The 21,176-nt window shown below is 48.6% G+C and overlaps 1 protein-coding gene across 2 annotated transcripts in view; it reads left to right on the top strand.

Moving 5' to 3' along the window:
* Positions 1-21,176, top strand: part of RAB6B (RAB6B, member RAS oncogene family) — a 134,822-nt gene that overhangs the window by 98,176 nt on the left and 15,470 nt on the right. For both annotated transcript variants that reach the window (XM_034782478.1, XM_034782476.1), the window contains exons 4-7: positions 1,468-1,573; positions 10,349-10,460; positions 15,174-15,267; positions 18,564-18,630. In XM_034782478.1, the coding sequence (XP_034638369.1) occupies positions 1,468-1,573; positions 10,349-10,460; positions 15,174-15,267; positions 18,564-18,630 (379 nt within the window). The remainder of the gene's footprint in view (positions 1-1,467; positions 1,574-10,348; positions 10,461-15,173; positions 15,268-18,563; positions 18,631-21,176) is intronic.

Here is a 21,176-nt window from a genome sequence, read left to right as displayed (position 1 = left end):
TTTGGCCTGGGTGACCAGAGTTGGTGGCTTCACTCCAGTTCCCAGTGGACCGATGTTCATATTCTCCAAACCACCCTCATGACTGGCACTAGTTGACCTCTTTGGCTATGTCTACACAGCCCATGACAGCGAGCCTCCCAGTCCTCAGGTCTGCAAGCCTCATGTTATCTTGCTTAACCTAGCTGTGGAGACAGCGCTTTGAAGTTGTGGCTCAAGCTGGAGCTTGGGCTAACCTCTGCCTCAGCTTCTGAGCCCAAGGTCCAGCGCAAGCTGCTATGTCCACACCACCATTTGTAGCACAGGCCTGAATCTGTCAACCTGGGCTGGGAGGTTCGCTGGCGCAGGCTGTGTAGATATGGCCTTTGCTGCTAGGGCAACAAACTTCATAGGCAGGGAGACCGAACTCCTCTTTGAGCCCTAGGGCAGGTCCTTCCCAAGTAGGTTTGAGGCACACAGCTGGGATAGCGTGGGGAGGCTTGCACTGCCACTGCCTGAGCTGTAACGGTTCTGAGGAGAAAAGGAGAACTTCACTCGCCAGGGTTGTCAATCTAGCACTAAAACATGTATAGTTATTCCATCTCCATGTTCCTTCAGTCCTGGGCTCCCTCTCACTGCTTCGCCAGCTGAGGAAAGCTGGATGAAAAATTTTCAGCTGGAAAAAAATGCAGATTTGGAGACACTGAAACATTTTGCAGATTTGTGTCATTTCTGCCAAATTGTTTGTGTCAAAACCCTCCCCCCAGCCCAAAAACCTGAAAAAGACCAAACATTTTGGTTAGAAGGTTTTGAAATGAAACAATTTGATTTTTTATTCAAAATGACCTTGTTATGAAACGTCCTTCAATGTTTTATTTTAAAAATGTTTTAAAGAATGCTTGGCATTTTGTTCAACCCATAACAAACATTTATTTTTTTTAACTTTTCGATTTGCCAAAATTTTGAAAAATTCATTTTCGGGTCAACTTGAAACTAATTTTTTCCCCAAAATTGCCAGCAAATCGAAAAATCCCTATGCCTCTATTCACACTCCTGTAACAGCTCCTATTTCTATACCGTGCCCTTTCATTGCTCCAAACAGCTTAACGAAGTTTGGACTTCACCCACACTTGAAATGTAGTTCCTTCTGGGATGGAACATGGCAGCCACTTAACAGCACCCAGCAACACCTCCTAACAGACTAGGACAGGAAATGAGGACTGCAATATTTCCAAATGGAACGCCAAAGGGAATGTTAAAGATAGATGAAGAGAGAGTCGCAAAACTGTTGTCTGAGGCTGGGAGTTTCAACGCAACCTGTGGAAGTTAGCAGCCTGAGTCTCATTGGCACCGATCTCCCTTGGGCTCTTTAGAAAACTCCACCCTAACCACCTCTCCTGTTCTTCCCTTCTGCCTTCACCACTCAATTCCTCCTTTCTTTTTGTTTCTCCTGCTAATTGTTTGTCTCTCATCTGCCCCCTCCCCCGGCAGGTCCGATTGCAGCTCTGGGACACGGCGGGCCAGGAGAGGTTCCGAAGCCTGATCCCCAGCTACATTCGTGACTCAACAGTGGCCGTGGTTGTCTATGACATCACAAGTGAGTCATGCTTTCCGTCCCAATGTCCGTGTGCCCATGCGTGGTGCTGGAATGGCAGATGCTACTCCGCTGCTACCCAGCGCGGATGTGGGCCACCATTTAGGAAGGCAGTAATGCAGGGCAGGGAGCCAGAACCGGCTCCAAAGCAGGGATGTACTGCAAAAAATGCTGTGCAGTGGGGAGGGGTAAGTGCAGACGAGAGGGAAATCAAAGTTGTCTAGAACCTCAGATACATACAAGGTCTCCTACAGCTCCAGTATGGCCAAGCTCTGCTCAGCGCAGGACCTGAGGGGGTGCTGGATAGCAAATGTGGCTGATCATCAACTTTGCATTCCCCTGGTTCCTGAGGCGCTCTAAATTGTGCCTCTTAAGACAGACTCCAGGGGGCTGCCACGCCAACCAGGGATGGCCTGTTAGGGCAGCTTTACAGCCCTTGGCTCTGTGGGTCTGGGAGCTGGTCCCAAAGGCTCTCAGAGTCCAGCTGGGGGAGTCTTGGCCGTCAGCGTAAAGTGGCTGAAAACTGCACCCGGAGCTGTAGTGGGAGTGCTTGGCACAGGGGTGCAGGCCTGCACGAGGTGTGGGGAGGTGGAGGATCCATCCCCAGGGATCTCGTGTAGCCACTCTTTTTTATTGTTATTTCTACTACCTTGGGGCTAGGCGCTATACAAACACACGGTTTTACTGGTTTAGACACAGGAGGTCCCTCATCTTCCCCCCACAGAGTCCCTATGTCAGTGCATAGTGAGTGTAGTGTGTAGTGAAGCAGAGGGCATGTTCTCATAGTGAACAGCACTGGCTACTCCCCTCTCCAGAGCTCGTGAACACTGGTTGGGGGACAGCCTGTACTTGAAGGTGACCCAAGGACATCCCTTGTTCCAAGGCCAGTGCCCAGGAGTACCTGTCCCCGCTGGCTATGCAGCAGAACTCAGCTGGCTCCCATAGGTCTCATGCAGGGCAGAGCATTGGGCAGGCTATGGAACTGGCTTGCTTCAGTGCTTTTGTTACATTTAATTAAACAATTGGTTAATGAGTCTGGAACTGTGTTTTTATACCACAGATGTAACACAGAACAAGGGAGATAGTAGGTACAGGACAAGGAACCAAGGGGCACTGTGAAGTGGAACTGGACTCATAAGAGCTGCCACTCTGGGTCAGACCATGATCCATCTTCCCTAGTATTCTATCTCCAACAGTGGCCCATACCAGAGCTTCAGGAGGAGTGTACAGAACAGGGTAATTATGGAACAATCCACCTCGTCTTCCACTCCTGGCTGCTGGCAGTCAAGCATAGGGTTTAATCCCTGACCATCCTGGCTAATAGCCATTGGTGGACCTGTCCTTCATGAACTTATTCAATTCTTTTTTGAACCCAGTTATACTTTTGGCCTTCACAATGTCCCATGGCAATGAGTTCCAGAGGTTGACTGTATGTTGTGTGAAAAAGTACTTTCTCTTGTTTGAATTAATTTAATTGATAATCCCTGAATTTTGTATTGTGGGAAAGAGTAAATAACACTTCTGTATTCACTTTCCCCCCACTGATTGGCATTTTATAGACTTCTATCATCATATCCCCGTGTAGTTGTCTCTTTTCTAAGCTGAACAGCCCTAATCTTTTTAGTCTCTCCTCGTATGGAAGGCGTTCCATACCCCTATTCATCTTTGTTGTCCTTCTCTGAACCTTTTCCAGTCCTACTGTGTTCTTTTTGAGATGGGGCGATCAGAACTGGACACAGTATTCAAGATGTGTGTGCACCATGACTTTATATAGTGACATTATGCTATTTTCAGTCTTATTTTCTATCTCTTTCCTAAGAATTCCTAACATACTGTAAGCCTTTTTGACCATTGCTGTGCACTGAATGGAAGTTTTCAGAGAACTGTCCACAATGATTCCAACATCTTTCTTGGGTGGTATCAGCTAATTTAGAACCCATCATTTTATACATATAGAGGGATTGTTTTCCAATGTGCATTGTTTTGCACTTATCCATCCTGAATTTCTTTGGCCATTTTGTTGCCCAGTCACCCTGTTTTGTGAGATCCCTCTGTAACACCTCACAGTCTGCTTTGGACTTGTCTTGGAATAATTTTGTAACATCTGCAAACTTTGCTATTTCACCCCCTTTTCCAGATCATTAATGAATAGGTTGAACAGCACAGGTCCCAGGAAAGATCCTTGGGGAACCCTCCTGTTCACCTCTCTCCATTGTAAAAATTGACCATTTATTCCTATCCTTTTTTTCCTGTATTTTAACCAGTTACTGACCCATAAGAGGACCTTCCCTCTTATCCCATGACTACTTAGTTTCCTTAGGAGCCTTTGGTGAGGGACCTTGTCAAAGGCTTTCTGAAAGTCCAAGTATACTATATTGACTGGATCACCCTTCTCCACATGCTTGTTGACTCCCTCAGAGAATTCTAATAGACTTCCCTTTACAAAAGCCGTGTTGATTCTTCCCTAATAGATTGTGTTTCTTTGTGTGTGTGATGATTTTGTTCTTTACTAGAGTTTCTACCAATTTGACTGGTACTGAAGTCAGGCTCACTGGCCTGTAATTGCGAGGATCTCCTCTGGAGCCCTTTTCAAAACTCGGCTTTACATTAGCTACCTTCCAGTCGTCTGATACAGAAGCTGATTTACATGATAGGTTACATACCACAGTTAGTAGTTCTGCAATTTCACATGTGAGTTCCTTCAGAACTCTTGGGTGAATACTATCTGGTCCTGACAACTCATTACTGTTTAGTTTGTCAGTCTGTTCTAAAACCTCTTATATTGATGAATCAGTCTGGGACAATACTTCAGCTCTGTTGCCCAAAAAGAATAGATCTGATGTGGGAATCTCCCTCACATTGTCTGCAGTGAAGACAGATGCAAAGAATTCATTTAGCTTCTCTGCAAAGGCCTTGTCTTCACTGAGTGCTCATTTAACACATTTGTTGTCTAATGCCCCCACTGCCTGTTAGTTTTTGCATCTTTAGCAAGTTGCTTCTCAAATTCCTTCTTGCCCTGCCTTGTTACACTTTTACATTTTATTTGCCAGAATTGATGCTCCTTACGCTTTTCCTTATTAGGATTTGACTTCAAAAATTCAAATGATGCTTTTTCCCTCAGCATGGTCACTAATCAACATCACCTCAAATGGAGGCTCCCCAGGGCAGAAACTGTGCCTTTATTTTCACTGCCAAGCACCATTCATCCCTATGATACTAGAGACAAATATACTCCATTCTGAACTATTCTTTGATGCCTGAGTTTCCCCCACCCATTTGCTGTCTCAGGAAGGGTTGTCTGTTTCTGCTCAGTTGTGTGCAGGTCTGAGATGTACTCCAGAGTCCTTCACATGGCCAGCAGCAGCACTGAAGCACAGCTGTAACTGGTATGATCTAGTGTAAGTGGTACAAACGAGCTTAGGAGCTACAAAGGACTTCTCATGCTTACTCCTGAAGGAAGAAACATCATAGGAAAGGGACTGTGTGCACTGCTCAGATGGATGGGCCTCTAGGCAGGGAGCTAGATACTATCTTCATGGAGAGTGGCACTGCATGTAGGGCTGGCCAGCCACAGTCCACCTTTCTCAATGTCCATTCCATAACTAGGAAGAGGATGCCTCAGAAGTGATTGATTTGTAAATCTCTGCATCCATCCAAGGGCAGGTGATTTCACGGGAAAGACAGTTGGTCTGTCATGTCATCAGATGCTCGACAAACATGTCTAGGATTTATTTCTTGGACAGAAATGCTGGGATAGATCCTCAGTGGGTGTGAATCGCCGCAGCTCCATTGAAGTCAATAGCACTATGTTGATTGACGCCCACTGAGGAACTAGCCCATCATATGATATAGCTCACAGTTTGAATCATACAAGACGTCAGTGAGAAGAATGCTTGTACTCTTCATAGCTAGCTGCGTGTTTATTTTTGTAAAATTCTATTAGAGATTTGCTATGTCAGAAGAGCCACGTTTAGATAAGAACATAAGAATGGCTCTACTGGGTCAGGCCAATGGTCCATCTAGCTCAGTATCTGTCTTCCGACAGTGGACAATGCCAGGTGCCCCAGAGGGAATGAACAGAACAGGCAATCATCAAGTGATCCATCCCCTGTCTCTCATTCCCAGCTTCTGGCAAACAGAGACTAGGGACACCATCCCTGCCTATCCTGGCTAATAGCATTGGTGGACCTAGAACATTTGTGTTCTTTGTGTTCATACACTTGTGGAACACGGGCAGCTACACAACATCCCAGCAGTAAGCAGTGGAACAGTTATATCAGATAGGATGCTACCACAGAGAACCAAAGTCATGCCTGGAGTAACTCCGTTGGCCTCAGCAGAGCCACAGTCAGGATGGAAGTGACACATAGGACCTGATCTGCTAGTGCTTCGCCCCCTGTGCTGCACAAGTCAGACCTCTCCCATGCTAATGGATTGCACCCAGCACCCAGTTTTCTCAGGCATAAATGAGGATACATGGCAGTGGAGAATCAGGCCCCTGGTGTGTATTATTCCTAACCCTATAGTTCTAAGATGACCTGCTCTTAGGGTCCCATCTAGGGTGACCAGATATCCCAATTTTATAGGGACAGTCACGATTTTTGGGTCTTTTTCTTATATAGGCTCCTATTACCCCCCACCCCCATCCTGATTTTTCATATTTGCTGTCTGGTCACCCTAGTCCCATCCCTGAAGCCTCTCCAAGGAGAGGATGACACTATGTGAAAGGGGAAGCGCATGGCTCCCTTGAGGAAGAAGGGGGGAGGGATAGTTCAGTGGTTTGAGCATTGGCCTGCTAAACCCAGCATTGTGAGTTCAATCCTTGAGGGGGCCACTTAGGGATCTGGGGCAAAAATCAGTACTTGGTCCTGCTAGTGAAGGCAGGGGGCTGGACTCAATGACCTTTCAAGGTCCCTTCCAGTTCTAGGAGATGGGATATCTCCATTAATTTATTTTTATTTTATAAGAACAAAGCTCCCATCTTCACAAGCCAAAGCTGCTTGCTTACAAGGAATTCAGTCCCAGTGGTAACTTTCCTAGGGCAGCCATCCAGCCCGTTCTGCAGCTCGGTTCTCAGGAGAAGGCTTTCCTGAAGAGGGAGTCCTGTATGACGCCCTAAAAATGGCCAGGCCCACTTTTCAGATTCAGCAGGCCTGGGCAAAGCAGCCAATCGGAGGAGATTTCCTAGGAGACCAGGTGTGTCCTGCACCCCCAAAAACATTCTAGAAGAATGTGGAAACCCACAGCCTGGGCAGGTCCAGCTGGGTGCATGAGCAATGGATGGGGGTGCAGGCAGTAAACCTGGGTGGGTGCAGAAGGAACTGGGGGTGAGTTGCATCTTGGGAATTTGCACACACTGAGTGTGTGTGATTGGAAAGACCAGATTGGGAGGGGTGGTAAAAGGAGGTATAGAATGAATGCAGGTTGGAGTGTCTGGAATGAATACATGAAGCGGCTGTGAGTGGGACAAACAGGCAACGCAGGCATGCAAATATGTGTAAATGAATTCAAATTTATGCAAATTGCCCTATCCTGGGGATTCTTAGCTACAATGCAGCAGCTGTGAAGCAAGGACAAGAATTCAGAACCAGGCCTGGCCTGTGTACACTGGTGATGAGAGGTGCCCATACAAGTCAGCCCTGTCCAGCAAGAAGGCAGTCTCCATGCTGAACAAGCATTGCAGGCTGCTCTGCTGCTACAGAGATTGAAAATGAGATCCAGTGCCTTTCCGCTGCTGTGGATTTCAAAGGCAAGGCCAGCCTTTGGCACGCTGACCTTTCTTTCTGCTTTGTATTCCGCTCCCATTGGTGGCACGGACGTGGGGTTTCTGTCATGGCCGCTTCTAACAGAAATGGAAATGCAAAGTGACAGAGAAGTGACACGGAGGGCAGGGAGGCGGCTGCAGCAGGAGGGTGCCAGGGTTACGGAGCTGATCTGGGGATGTATTGCTCATTCACAGTGTGTTGCTAAAAGGACAGGACTACACCCCGAGTCTCTGTTTCAGTTGTCGTGCCTCCTCTCTGCATGCTCTCTCTGATGGGCGGCGGGTTCTCGACAGAGCTCCAGAGCAGAGACTGGGCCCAGCCCTTTGTGTTTTGAGCTGAGTTACCGGCTGGAGGAACAGTCCCCAGTGAAGCTACATTCACAAGAGAATATGTCATCCTTAGCGGAGTGAACCTCTCTGCTGTTGTAGATTCAAGAGGTGGGTCAGGTGCCATCCTGGCAGGAGTTGGGTAGAACTGGCGCGTGCAGCCAGGGTGGTGGTGACATGTGGAGCTTAGTACGCAAGTGGGAATTACGGACAAAAGTAATAGCAGCTGCTGACGGCTCTTTTTCCTCATTTTCCTTCACCATTTGACCTTCCACCTCGTACCCCCCGCATGCCCTTTCTCCTGCACCCTCCCTCTACTCAGGGACTGTCTGGCATTCACACATCCCTTTGTTTCCACTCTCAACCCCATTCCTCCTTCTGCAGACTCCTTGAACAGGAGATCTGTTCCAACCTCCATGACCCCTTCCCCCCAGCTCGCCCTGGCCTACTGCCATCAGCCTCTTCCCACCATAGACTCCTGCCACCAGCGCTGTTAAAGTCCTTCTCTTGGCTCCTCCCTCTCGCCTCCCCGTCTTGCCCCTTGTGCAGACCAGTCCCCCTGTGCAACTGGGGGTGAAATGCTCCCATGCACTCATGCCAGGGGTGGCATGTCACACTCTGCACAGGGGAGTGGAGAACCAGGCCCATTGTCCTCACTCTCCATCACCTTTCTGATGCCCTCAAACCGATTCGTCACCTCCAATTCTTCTCTCACTCTTCCAACATCTCCGTCAGCCTCTCTTTGGTGGGCTTCAACTATGCTGCTCTTCCTATGTGCCCCCAAGCTCTGCCCCTCTTCCCCTCTATGGTCTCCCTTTAGTGCCCTTTAGAGGGTAACATGGGTTGGACCAGGAAGGGATCTCCCCTTGCACTAGCCAAGGAGAAGGGGGCAATGTGAATGCTCCTTACTTTAGCCCCTGCTGATCTCTCATGCTCCCATGAGTTTGTCAGGCACCTCTCCGTTGATGACTCCCAAGTCTAATTATCTTTCTGTTCATCTCTTCTGTCCTTCTCCAATATTTCCTCTGGAAGGGCTCACCCAGACACTTAACTGGCTCTGTCCCTGTAAGCACCATCTTTCCTGTTGCACAAGCTACTCACTTGGTGTTCTCTTTTCCGTGATTTCTTTCCTTCTCCCTTTACATCCCAACCCATGAGGCACTGTACAGCTCCATGCCTGCCTGTAGTGTAACATAAAGGACAATACGCAATGAGACAAGGTGAGTGAGGTAATCTGGATAGAAAGCTGGCTAGATTGTCGGTCTCAGCGGGTAGTGATTAATGGCTCAATGTCAAGTTGGCAGCTGGTATCAAGCGGAGTGCCCCAGGGGTCGGTCCTGGGGCCAGTTTTGTTCAACATCTTTATTAATGATCTGGATAATGGGATGAATGGCTCCCTCAGCAAGTTTGCAGATGACACTAAGATGGGGGGAGAGGTAGATACGCTGGAGGGTAGGGATAGAGTCCAGAGTGACCTAGACAAATTGGAGGATTTGGCCAAAAGAAATCTGAAGAGGTTCAACAAGGACAAGTGCAGAGTCCTGCACTTAGGACGGAAGAATCCCATGCACCACTACAGGCTGGGGACTGACTGGCTAAGCAGCAGTTCTGCAGAAAAGGACCTGGGGATTACAGTGGATGAGAAGCTGGATATGAGTCAGCAATGTAACCTTGTTGCCAAGAAGGCCAACAGCATATTGGGCTGTATTAGTAGGAGCATTGCCAGCAGATTGAGGGAAGTAATTATGCCCCTCTATGTGGCACTGGTGAAGCCACACCTGGAGTATTGTGTCTATTTCCGGTCCCCCCACTACAGAAGGGATGTGGACAAATGGGAGAAAGTTCAGCAGAGGGCAAGGAAAATGATTAGGGGGCTGGGGCAAAGGACTTATAAGGAGAGGCTGAGGGAACTGGGGTTATTTAGTCTGCAGAAGAGAAGAGTGAGGGGAGATTTGACAGCAGCCTTCAACTACATGAAGGGGGGTTCCAAAGAGGATGGAGCTAGTCTGTTCTCAGTGTTGTCAGATGACAGAACAAGAAGCAATGGTCTCAAGTTGCAGAGTGGGAGGTCTAGGTTGGATATTAGGAAACACTATTTCACTAGGTGGGTGGTGAAGCACTGGAATGGGTTACCTAGGGAGGTGGTGAAATCTCCATCCTTAGCGGTTTTTAAGGGCCGGCTTGACAAAGCCCTGGCTGGGATGATTTAGTTGGTGTTGGTCCTGCTTTGAACAGGGGATTGGACTAGATGACCTCCTGAGGTCTCTTCCAACCCTAATATTCTATGGTCCTATCTCTTTTACTGAACCTCACTCACCTTGTCTCTAATATCCTGGGACCAAGACAGCTACAACACCACTGCAAACAATACTTAATGATAATGTTACGAATACTTTGCACTTAGTGCCTTTCTGTAAACACCGCAAGGTGCAGTATAAGCTTTACATTTTTAAACCTCACAACATCCCTGTCAAGTGTGATCAGACCCTGAAATAAACTGAGACACCAGGGATATTACTTGACTTGTCCAAAGTGACCCAGAATCCAATTCTCTTCTCAGTGAGACCAGTGTAAAACCGGGAGTAACTCGACGGAAGTCAATCGAGTTACCACAGCAGATCACACAATTGGCAAAAATCATTCTCTTTCTCATAGCCACCTGCACTGTTTTGTCTCCACACTCACAGATCTCAACTCCTTCCAGCAGACATCCAAATGGATTGATGATGTCAGGACAGAAAGAGGAAGTGATGTCATCATTATGCTAGTGGGCAACAAGACGGACCTCGCAGACAAGAGGTAAAGGAGGAGCCAGGGGCCAGGAGGGTGGGGGTGGGGACCGGATATGGAAGAGAGCGGCATTATCCTTACAGCCCAGCAGTTCAAGAACAGATTCTCAGATGTCACAGCTGATAAGCACTGACGTACCATTGGGAGACCCCTGTTCCGGTTGGAAGACTGGCCATGTTCAAATCACTGCAACAGCCACGACACCTCTTTTCCTGTTGTGCCCCATGGTAACTCAGTGGGTAGCATACTGAGTTTTACATTTTGCCTTGGGGAGGGCACTGAAATACTTTGAGTGTCAGATTGTCCAACCAAGTGTCATTACTGGGGTTACTCGGTACCCCAAGCACTGGGGTGCCAGTAGCGTGCCCAGCATACCACGTCTTAGAGGCAAGGACTGGAAGTACTGCAGCAGCTAGGCCCTGCCGCGCTAGCCCTGTTGGGTCCCAGTAACCACTGAGACACATGGCTCAGGGAGAGGTTTGTACTGAGGCTGGCAGGAAAGGGGAAGGCCGCACACACACTAGGGACAGAGGGTAAGTGAGCAATAGCAGTTCCTGCCTGGATACCTGGGGCAGTCCAGTCAAGAGCAGGGCTCTGCGGGGCTACTGCCTGGGGTGCCCGCTCCAGGCCAGTCTCTGTCCCAGCAAATAAGCCTTTGAGGGTTCCCAAGCCAGGCTCAGTTAGTGTCTCTCATTGGGGCCCCTCTGCACTGATTCTGTGCCCAACTGCAACTGCTCCCCCAGAAGTCCCACACAGACCTGCACCAGCTGGAGCATCCAGCAGTCACAGTGGTTCTGTGCACAGTTCCCCCATTCCCGGGGCTTCCTTCCAGCTCCCTGCTACCCTGCAGCTCTCGCTCCCAAACCAGAGCCCCATCACCTCCCGGCTCAGGATCTTCCCCCTTACCTGGCCTGGGGCAGGTGTACAGTGGGGCTGATGGGAAATGTAGTCCCCTGCTTTACAGATCCATGACCAGTGTTATTGGAGTAACCCCCTGCTGATGGCTCCTTCCATAAGCAGATCGGTTTCCATGTGTGCAAACTTCCTGGCCATGGCTACTAGTCTGCAGGATCCTGTCTCCCTCCCAGCAGCCTGTCTTGCCTTTTATAGGGGTCCTGAGCCTGACTGCAGTAGGTGCAGCAGCCCCTGATTGGTTTAGCTCAGGGACATGCTGCCAGGAGGCACTCAGCTGGGCCCACGGGTCCCAATCAGCCTGGATCAAAATATGAGCTGTTGAAGACTGGCTGGGAAGAAGTGGGCATTTTTGGTTGTGGCTGCTGACTAATAATGCCTAGCCCTTATCCAGAGATCTCAAAGTGCTCTCCCAAGAGGTAAGCATCATTCTCCTCATTGTACAGATCTGAAGGCCTTGTTCCTCAGAGCTATTTGGGCACCTAACGCACATTGATTTTAGTGGGAGATAGCGCATCCTTTGAGGTTATGGGCCAAAGCAACTTATCCAAATGGCCAGGGGCAGAACTGGGACTAGAATCCAGGTCTTCTGTGGCCCAGTCCAGTGCACTATTAACTAGGTCACACTGCCAACATTTTAAAAGCTGCTGACAAAAATATTCCAAGAGGAAACGGAATTCCACTGAAATGCACCAGAGTAAACGGGGGACGGGACAAAATGGAACAAAAAAGATAAACTCTTTGCAAGAAATGCAGTGCTTCTAGGCAGGTGTCTGATAAGAGCTCCCTGCAGCATCCCGGTGAACAGAACAGCTGGAATTCAGTGGTAGGGAAATAAGGGCTTTGCATTTTGAGAGACCCTGTGAGACAGCTCTCTGGAGACTAGAGAGCTGGGGACCCAGTCTCCTGCAGAAGTGAAATAAAGCCACAGCCCCTTCGCATTCTGGAGCAGGGATTGCAAGGGTAGCATCCCTTCAGTATCAGTGTCGTGCTGATTGAAAGGAGGTGAATGTGCTAGAGGCCAGCGAGAGCGATCTGGCAGCAAAGAATGGGTGCTGCAGAAGAGAACTGTCGCTCTGGGGATGGAGAGATGGAGTTTTCCAGATTCTGGGGGGGGAGGGGAATAGACAGAGTGAGCAAGGTGGTGGAGGGGGGTGGGCTAGAAGGTGCAGAGGGGTGGATAAAGTAGAGAGACAGGAAGGGAGCCCATGCTGTGGAGATGGTAGGGGGATGTGGTAGTAGAGATCTGGGTGGGCAAAGGGAGGTGGAGTTCCTGGTTTCCACTGAAGAAAGCTGAGTTGTCAGAATACACCCATACTGCTGGGAGGTAGGGGAGGGCCCTCACTCCTCTTGACACCAGGAAACATGAAGCTAGATCAGACAAAGTGACAGATATTTCAGTAGCTCCAGGCAGCTATCTAGCAACCTGTGGGCAAAAGGAGCTGCAGCTGGAGGGCAGAGGAAAGGGGCCAAACAGCAGTCAGCCTTCAACCCATTAACAGCTAAAAGAGCCTCCAATTCCCCCCTCTATCGCCACTGCTGAAGAATTTGGCAGTCATCTTTAAGAAGTTTCAGAGTGGTAGCCGTGTTTGTCTGTATCAGCAAAAATGAGGAGTCCTTGTGATATATGCCATCATGTGCCAACAATGCCCCTCTGCCATGTACGTTGGCCAAACCGGACAGTCTCTATGCAAAAGAATAAATGGACACAAATCTGACCTCAGGAATTACAACATTCAAAAACCAGTAGGAGAACACTTCAGTCTCCCTGGACACTCAATAACAGACTTAAAAGTGGCAATTCTTTGACAAAAAAAAAAAAACTTCAAAAACAGACTCCAACATGAAACTGCAGAACTGGAATTAATTTGCAAACTGGGCACCATCAAATTAGGCCTGAATAAAGACTGGAAGTGGATGGGTCATTACAAAACCTAATTTTACCATACTAATTTCCCCCTGCTGTTACTACATCTTCTTGTCAACTGTTTGAAATGGGCCACCCTCATTACCACTACAAAAGTGATTTTTCCTCCCTTGGTATTCTACTGTTAATTGAATTGTCTCGTTAGACTGACCCCCCCAAATGGGGGGGTCAGTCTAACGAGACAATTCAGATGCATGGAGTGGAAAATACAGTAGCAGGTGTGTGTATATATATATAATATTATATATATACACACCTGCTACTGTATTTTCCACTCCATGCATCTGATGAAGTGGGTTCTAGACCACAAAAGCTTATGCCCAAATAAATTTGTTAGTCTCTGAGGTGCCACAAGAACTCCTCGTTGTTTTTATCTTCAAGAAGTGTGTCCCTGGGGGTGCTCGCTGCAGGTTTGTCAGTGTCCCTGCGCTGCTGATGGAGAACTTCGGTAGCTGTGTCCGTTGGGCCCGCACATGCACTGTCTCTCCTCCATGGATGTGTTCTTGCAGCCTGGCAGTGGGCATGCCCAGGGCCTGTCTACAGGGAGAGGAGAGGGAAGAAGGGCTGCATTAAGCTAAGCTTTGCAGGACTTCCAGCTTCCATTGTTCTCCCCTTCTCCCAGGAGAGGTCTGAGACGCTGGTTGTTCCTTCAGGCCTCCAGAAGGCAGCTGAGGAGACAGGGAATGCGGATGTCAGTCAGTCAGAAGAATGGATTTGACAGGCAGCAGAAGGCTGGCTGCCCTAGGGAGATAGAGCAATCTAGGATATATCTACACTGCACTTAGACACCCGCGACTGGTCCCTACCCCCAGACTTGGGCTGATGGGGCTCTGGCTAAGCAGCTGGTTAACCCCGTGGCCCAAGTCCGGTGGCCCGGGCCAGCAGCAGATGTCTAAGTGCCGTGTAGACACCCTGTGTGGGACAGCTCAGATCTGGTGGCTGCAGAGGCAGCTGGAGAATCTACTTTTTCCACCATTTGATCAGAAAACTGAGCTGGAGAAGCCAGCCTGTGCTGGCAGAGGGATTCAGTGTCTGCGTTCACTCACGCCCAGGCTAGTGCCCTCTGTACTAAGGCACTTTGCTAGAATCCAAGAAGAGGAGAATACTGTTTAGTGCCAATCGAACCTCTTACTCTGTGCCAGCACAGAGATAGGCTGGCAATGTATTCATTAACCCTCCAGCGCTGCCCTTAAGGTACATCCTTAAAGATCAACATGCCCAGGACATGTAAAGAGGGTTCCTGCTGCAGCCCAGAGGCCGAGCTCACAGGACTGTGCTGCTCTGATGGGCACAGAATAGACACTGAGAGTTCAGCCGGGAAAGGGGTTCAAATGATTTTCCCATCTCATGCTGTGCTCACCCACACACCTGGGGCCGAATGGGGGAGGGGAGCCCTGGTTCGACTCTTCCAAGCTCCACCCACAAAATATGTCCTGCCTGCTTGATGATGCCAAAATGAGGCGCCACTCTCAGCAGATTGAGCAGATGTTCAAAGTGTGATCAGACCGGGCTCAGCTCCCCCTCCCTGGGGTTCAAACACTCCTATGGGCTCTGCTGGGCTCCTCAGCTCCCCCTCGTTCTGTTTGCTGAGTCACAAAGGATTTCGGTACTGAAACCCTCCCTTGCCTGCACTTTGCCAGGCAGCCCATGCCACAGAGGCACATGTGATGGCATCTGTTTGTGGGGTCTTGTGGCTTCACAGGCATAAGACTTCAACCATCTACTCTCTGAGGTGGGAGGAAACAGGCCTGCGCTCAGGACCATGGACAACTGCAATTCTCTTCCCCTTTCTCCCTCCAGACTTTTAAGCTAGGCCCCTCTCCAGCCCTTCCCAGCAAGGTTAGAACAGTTACAGTTTTCCCTTCTCTCCTGTGTGTCCTCAGGCAGATAACAATTGAAGAGGGAGAACAGAGAGCCAAAGAACTGAGCGTCATGTTTATCGAGACCAGTGCAAAGACAGGCTACAATGTAAAACAGGTAAGGGAAGATCTGCTCCAGCCAGAATCGTAGCAAGATCATCCAGCTGATTGGCGGGGTTCACTGCAGCAACTGATAGTATCCACAGTAGCAAAAGGTTGCAATAAGGCCATTGAAAATTGTAACAGGATGCAATATTGTATCTTTACTGGCTTTAGAAGCAGAAAGCTCTTCCACCTCCCCACTCCATCACTTCATTTCTACGTAAAGTGCTCTTAGATTCCTCCTGGTGCCCTCTGGAGGGATAGATTTGCAAGGCACGGTGTGCTTTTTACATATGTAAAAACTGGGATTACACATGTGAGGCCTCAAGCAGGATGCCGTCCATTGCAACATCAATCTGAGCATGACGACATACGTGCCTCTTTGTCTGACATGGTCTGCACAACTCTGAATAGGATTAGGCGGGCATGGCTTTAATAGTAAGGATTGCCTGGGCAGCTTCCATGCCAGCTGGGAAGCTGTAGATGAAGGAAAACTTTGACTCAGAAACAGATTGCTAAATTTAATTAAACTGAGTGCATTACAGCAGGGAGGCCCTTTCACATTAGCTGCTGCAACAGCTCTGGAGGTGAGATCACTGCTCAGTGGGATCTTTGCAGTGGGAGCTGTCTTTTCACTCTGTTAAAACCTTTTGATAATTGTTTGTTACCCTGTTGTTGTGGTGACTGCGCTGGGGTTCAGATCGGGGCCCATAAGAGCTACCACTATACAAATAACCAAGATTAATGACCAGGAGGTAAATATTCACTAAAGCAAATGAATAAACAGGGCTGTGTAGTCCCTTTTGCACCTCAGGGAAAGAAGTCCCAGGTCACTGTATAGCTAGGACTCAGCTTAGATCCCTGAATGAAGGATTTGAAAAGTGTAATGGACAGGGCACCTGAGCACAGCATTAGCTTTGAGATAAATCTAAGTACTAACCATTGCCTTTTGCTCTACAGCTGCAGAAGCAAAGCAGATGTAGATTCACTAAACTACATGTTAATACCAGTCAATGCTAACAGATACCTGTCTTGGGCTCAATGTAATAAATCATGTCCTAAGATAGAAATGTCCTCATTTCTTCGTATGAATGAGAGATGTGATATAAAATTGCCTCATACCTGGGATACATGAGCAGTTCTCCTGTAATTAATCATCATATGTAAATGATACTGTTTAGAAATTATTTGAGAAGAAGAAATTATGATTTTTCACATAACACATGCCGTATCTCAGATTGCATGTTTACTGTAGATGGGGATGGCTGTTCCCTGGTTGAGGTTATTTACTTTGCAGAGTAATGCAATATGAGTGCACACTGCACAACACTACAGAAAGGAAAGTTCTATGTATGCTAATAGTTTCCATGGAAGAAGTTTATGACTGATAGCTGTGAGAGCACTTTACTAACACAATATACTAACATGCAATATCACAGACTGGAACATGGAGGCAATAGACATACAGGGGACTGGTTTTCAGAAACAGTCTTATTTGGCACAGTAAACTGAAGGTGCAAATGATAACTTTGAAGGGCCAGCTCCCCAACTAGTGGAAATCACTGTAGCTTCAATGAAGGGATGCCGATTAATACCAGCTGGGAATCTGCCCTATATGTCTAGCTACTTCCTCTGCTGATGCCATGCCTATCAACATCCAGCCAGGAAATGGGTGACAAAAATCAAAGGTGGGTCTTTGATTCTAGTGGAAGGAAATGAAGGATTGCTCGGCACATGTCAAATTTAAATTAACCCCCTTAGAGCTTTGGGCAAGTCATCCAGGCATGTGAGTAAATTGCTTCTCTCTGTTTAAATCAGACATATTCCTTGCATCATTTCAAAGTAACTCTCTTTTCTCTTGCCAAAGAAAACATCTTAACACTTTCACAGACAAACCAGAGTGGAATTCACCCAACATTAATTAGGGAAAATGCCACAAGCAGGATTCATAATCATAAAACTGTGAGCAGAAAACCCCTCCCGGAGTGCATGGGGTAGAGTCTTCTGCCTCATGTTCCTGAGTTCTGAAACCAAAAGTTCCTTTGCTGTGCTCTCCTCTGTTCCCTCACCATACCCCACTCACAGTGGTTGTCCTTAGTCAGTGAGGACCCAGGGTTTAGAGGTACATCTGTGTGAGTTCACCTCCCAGCCGGGGAAGAAGGCACCTTGCTTGCTCTACAATCTGAGCACTTGCTCTGTCTGGCCGCCTCGCCAGCTGCTCATTCCGCTTCCACCGGTCAACTATCAATTATCTTCTGCTGCCACCTTCCTCTCTGCTGGTCAGTCTCTTAGTGATTTTCAGCTTTTAGCAGGCTAAGCAGAAATGCTGTCCCACCACAAGTGATTTCAGCTTTCATTTAAGCACTTAAAATAACAAAGGTTCCTAATAGAGCATATTTCCTTAGAGGTTTTTAAGGTCAGGCTTTGAGCAGGGGGTTGGACTAGATGACCTCATGAGGTCCCTTCCAACCCTGATATTCTATGATTCAGCTCTGCTTTGAACATTGGGGAGGAATAGATTAAACCGGACCAGGGACCCTTAGGGGAAAGCCACATCTCCTCACTAGAACACCTGTTGCCACTCCTCTTACTTTCACGGGGCTCTGGCATTCGAGCCCCTGGCTTAACAAGGTCCTTTCAGTTGAGGATGACCCCCTCATTTGGGACAGGTTAAGCACAGTTCTAATCCTCTTTACTCATACAATAAAGACAACAACATTGATAACAACCTTTCACTACTCCTGCATTCAGTACGAAAGTGATTTGTAACCCAATACCAGCCAAAGTTGATCACTTTTAACAACACCACTCTATCTGCTGGACATCTTGGCAGAGTAGGTGTGTTCATGTAAATACAGTTTGCTCCTGAAGTCTCTCCCCCTCCCAGCTAACGTCAGGGGAGAATTCATTCAGACCCTGCTTGCATTACTAAACTGATTTAGTTATACTGATGCAAATCCATTATGTAGCTGCACTTAAACCAGAGTAAATCATGTTTATACAGGGTTAGTTTAATCCCTTTATTTACTGAATTAAGTTAAATCGGTATAAAGTGCTTTTTAAATCCATTTAGTTACACCAGTGTGAGTTTTCTACCATGAACAAGACCTTACACATTGATCTGGTCACACCAGAGTGGAAGTGACACATCTCTCAGCCCCCAACCTTACTTCACCAACATTGCACATGATGAGTTTTGCTGTTCTCAGTTGTGTCAAATACAGAATGAAAAATGATGGCTATGGATACAAACCCTGAACATCAGTGACATATTCCTTCTCTCTCTCCTCTCTTACCCCCGGGCTACGCCAGCTGTTCCGACGTGTCGCATCTGCACTGCCTGGCATGGAGAGCGTTCAAGAGAAGAGCAAAGAAGGAAGTATCCTTATTTTAATTAAACTACCTAGCTCTTCTATAGCACTGTTCAGCCATCGATCTCAAAGGTCAGTATATTGTTCCCCAAGGGATACTGAGGTTCTGGTTGGTGACAGTCACACAGCATGGCTGTGCACTCAGAGCCCACATACAATGCAGTGATGGCATAGTGCTCTGAGCCCAGCCCAGCACCTCGAGCCTGGGCACCCTGCTGCCATCTGAAACAGGCCCCAGCACTAAAGGCTTCCCATTGTCTGCAGCATGGGCTGACATAGCATGGCACCTGGACCTCAGGCATCCTTGCATTGGCTGATGAGCGCAGGGCTCAAAGCCTGCCATGTGACACATGCACGGACATGTTCATGTCCTGAGCCTAGGCGCTATTGAGCTGACTGAGCTGCTGGATGAACTCCGAGCCCACGTCCCCATACGTTATCCCACATATGACACATAGTCCCATGCCTGCATTTGCTCAAGTCCTTTGAGAATCCTGGGGCAAGGAAGAGTTTCCTGACTCCACATCCCCTGTTGTCAGACGTACATGCAGACACAGTGGTGTCCCACATCTGCCTCTTCTCCAGAGCTGTGCAAAGGCCCAGCACGGGCCCCTGAGCTCACTTCCCCTGCAGCCCCCCCAGACCTGGCCCAGCCCCACAGAGCAGGCATGAGACAGCGGATGAAAACACAAGACTTCCTGGATGGCTCACGTTTGCAATCAGCAAACACTGTCAGGGTCTTTTGTTCAGACAGGTCATTTCTGTCCTGTCCACTGGCAGGCTGTGAACTCTTCACTCACATGGGTGTGGAGTTACTCGCCATATTGACTTCAATGGAGCTACTCTGTGCCCAAGCACACACAATTGTGTGCCAGGGGTTCCCAGTCTGGTCCTTAGCTGGTCATAAATCCTGTATACGATACTTGGAAGCAGACAAACATCCATAAAGCTGCAGAATCCAGATCCTCTAGTGCACCGTCCCTCGTCCTTGTTTACGCAGTGTGGGCTGGGAATTCCAGCTGGGTTTATTCGGGGCTGGGCTGCCTCACCCTGCTCCATGTCACCAGACCTGTAGAAAATGGGGCTGATGTGGGGAACAGCACTGGAAAGAGGAGGGTTGAGGACTTACTAACGTGTGTGTGTGGACGCAATGAGGAGAGGACAAAGGCAAACAGCCTTGTAAAGAAAGGGAAAGAGTCCTAATGGGAGCAGCCAGGTGCAAGAATGACGGGGTTGGGCAAAGGAGCCATACCTGGAGTTGGAGAGTGAGAGAAATCCCATGGGTCAAAGGAGTTGAGCATCGAGGGGACAGGTTTGTGGCTGTTACTGGCATGCTTGGGGCCAGGACGCTCCTTTGAGAGACACTGAAGGTCAGAGTTAGGAAGTTAGGAGCTTGATGATGCCAATAGGTGCCTAGGGGGATTTTCCAAAGCACCTGAGTGGGTTTGGTGCCTAACTCCCATTGAAATCAATTGGAATCGGGCATCAGCCCTGCTTGGGTGCTCTGGAAAAGCCTGTCTGCACCCGACAACTTAATAGTTAGAGAAGCCGGCCCTGGCTGGCTTTGGTCACTGAGGTGTGGTTTGTTTAATTAAGGTTTTAATTTCCATAAGTGGTTCCAGCAGTGAGGGTTTTTCCTTGTATGTGCCACAGTAGCCCACTTGCTATCTGTGCCTGCCCTGGGCCAGTGGCCTTTATGTTGTGCATACAATCTGTGGGGAATGGTGCAGTATTTTGTGAGGCTTCTCAGAGCCAAGCAAGTCAGAGACAGGCTGCAGTTAAAAGTGCCCCAATGGCCAGTGCTTCTAGACCACTTCCCTAGGACTGTACATTGTGTCTGGGCTGGACTGTGAATAGCACCAAAGCAGAGTTCTTTTTTACAATGTGAATTTGGTTCTGGTATAATTTATCCACAGAACACGTGGTCGGTGCTGCACACTTCACACACACACACGCATGTACACACATAGAGTCTGGTAGGAGTTGTAGTCAATTGCTCAGCCACCACCCAGGGGCACTGGGGAGTGCTGGGGGCTCTGGTAAGACCCGGGAGGGTGACAAAGCCCCGTGTCAGGGGTGGGGCTTAGGGGGTGGACTGGTGTTTTGTAACAGGCTGGGGCTTCTCTTTGGCTGAAGGTGTGGAGGGCCTAGTAGATAAAAACGTCCCTTGCATAAAAGAGCCAGCGCCCATCTGTCATTACGTGCAGCGACGGCTGAAGAGAGCTGGGGGGCTGGCATGCACTTGTGGTGAGCTGGATTTATTACAGCTCCAGCCCTGCACACACAGAGTCACTGGCTGGTAGAGGCAGGAATTAGTTTCAGTTTCTGCCAAAAAAGACTATTTTCCCCTCTCCAGCAGGGTGTGACTTGGAGCCCAGCCGTAGCTGTGAGCTCCCCCACAGCCAGTGCTCTTCCTGCTCCTCACTCCTGCGGAGACAAGCTGGCACAGCAGTAGCTGTGCCCATCGCACAGCCAGCACCCCACGTGGCATTGTTCCCTGCTGCGAAGAGCCGGGCTGGAAATGGAGAAGCTATGCCCTTCTCTCAGGCTGCCT

The sequence above is a fragment of the Trachemys scripta genome, chromosome 9 (genome assembly GCF_013100865.1).
Source record: "Trachemys scripta elegans isolate TJP31775 chromosome 9, CAS_Tse_1.0, whole genome shotgun sequence".
NCBI classification, from domain to species: domain Eukaryota; kingdom Metazoa; phylum Chordata; order Testudines; family Emydidae; genus Trachemys; species Trachemys scripta.
The sequence above is the reverse complement of the archived record's forward strand: the minus strand, read 5'-3'. Positions and strand labels throughout refer to the sequence as shown.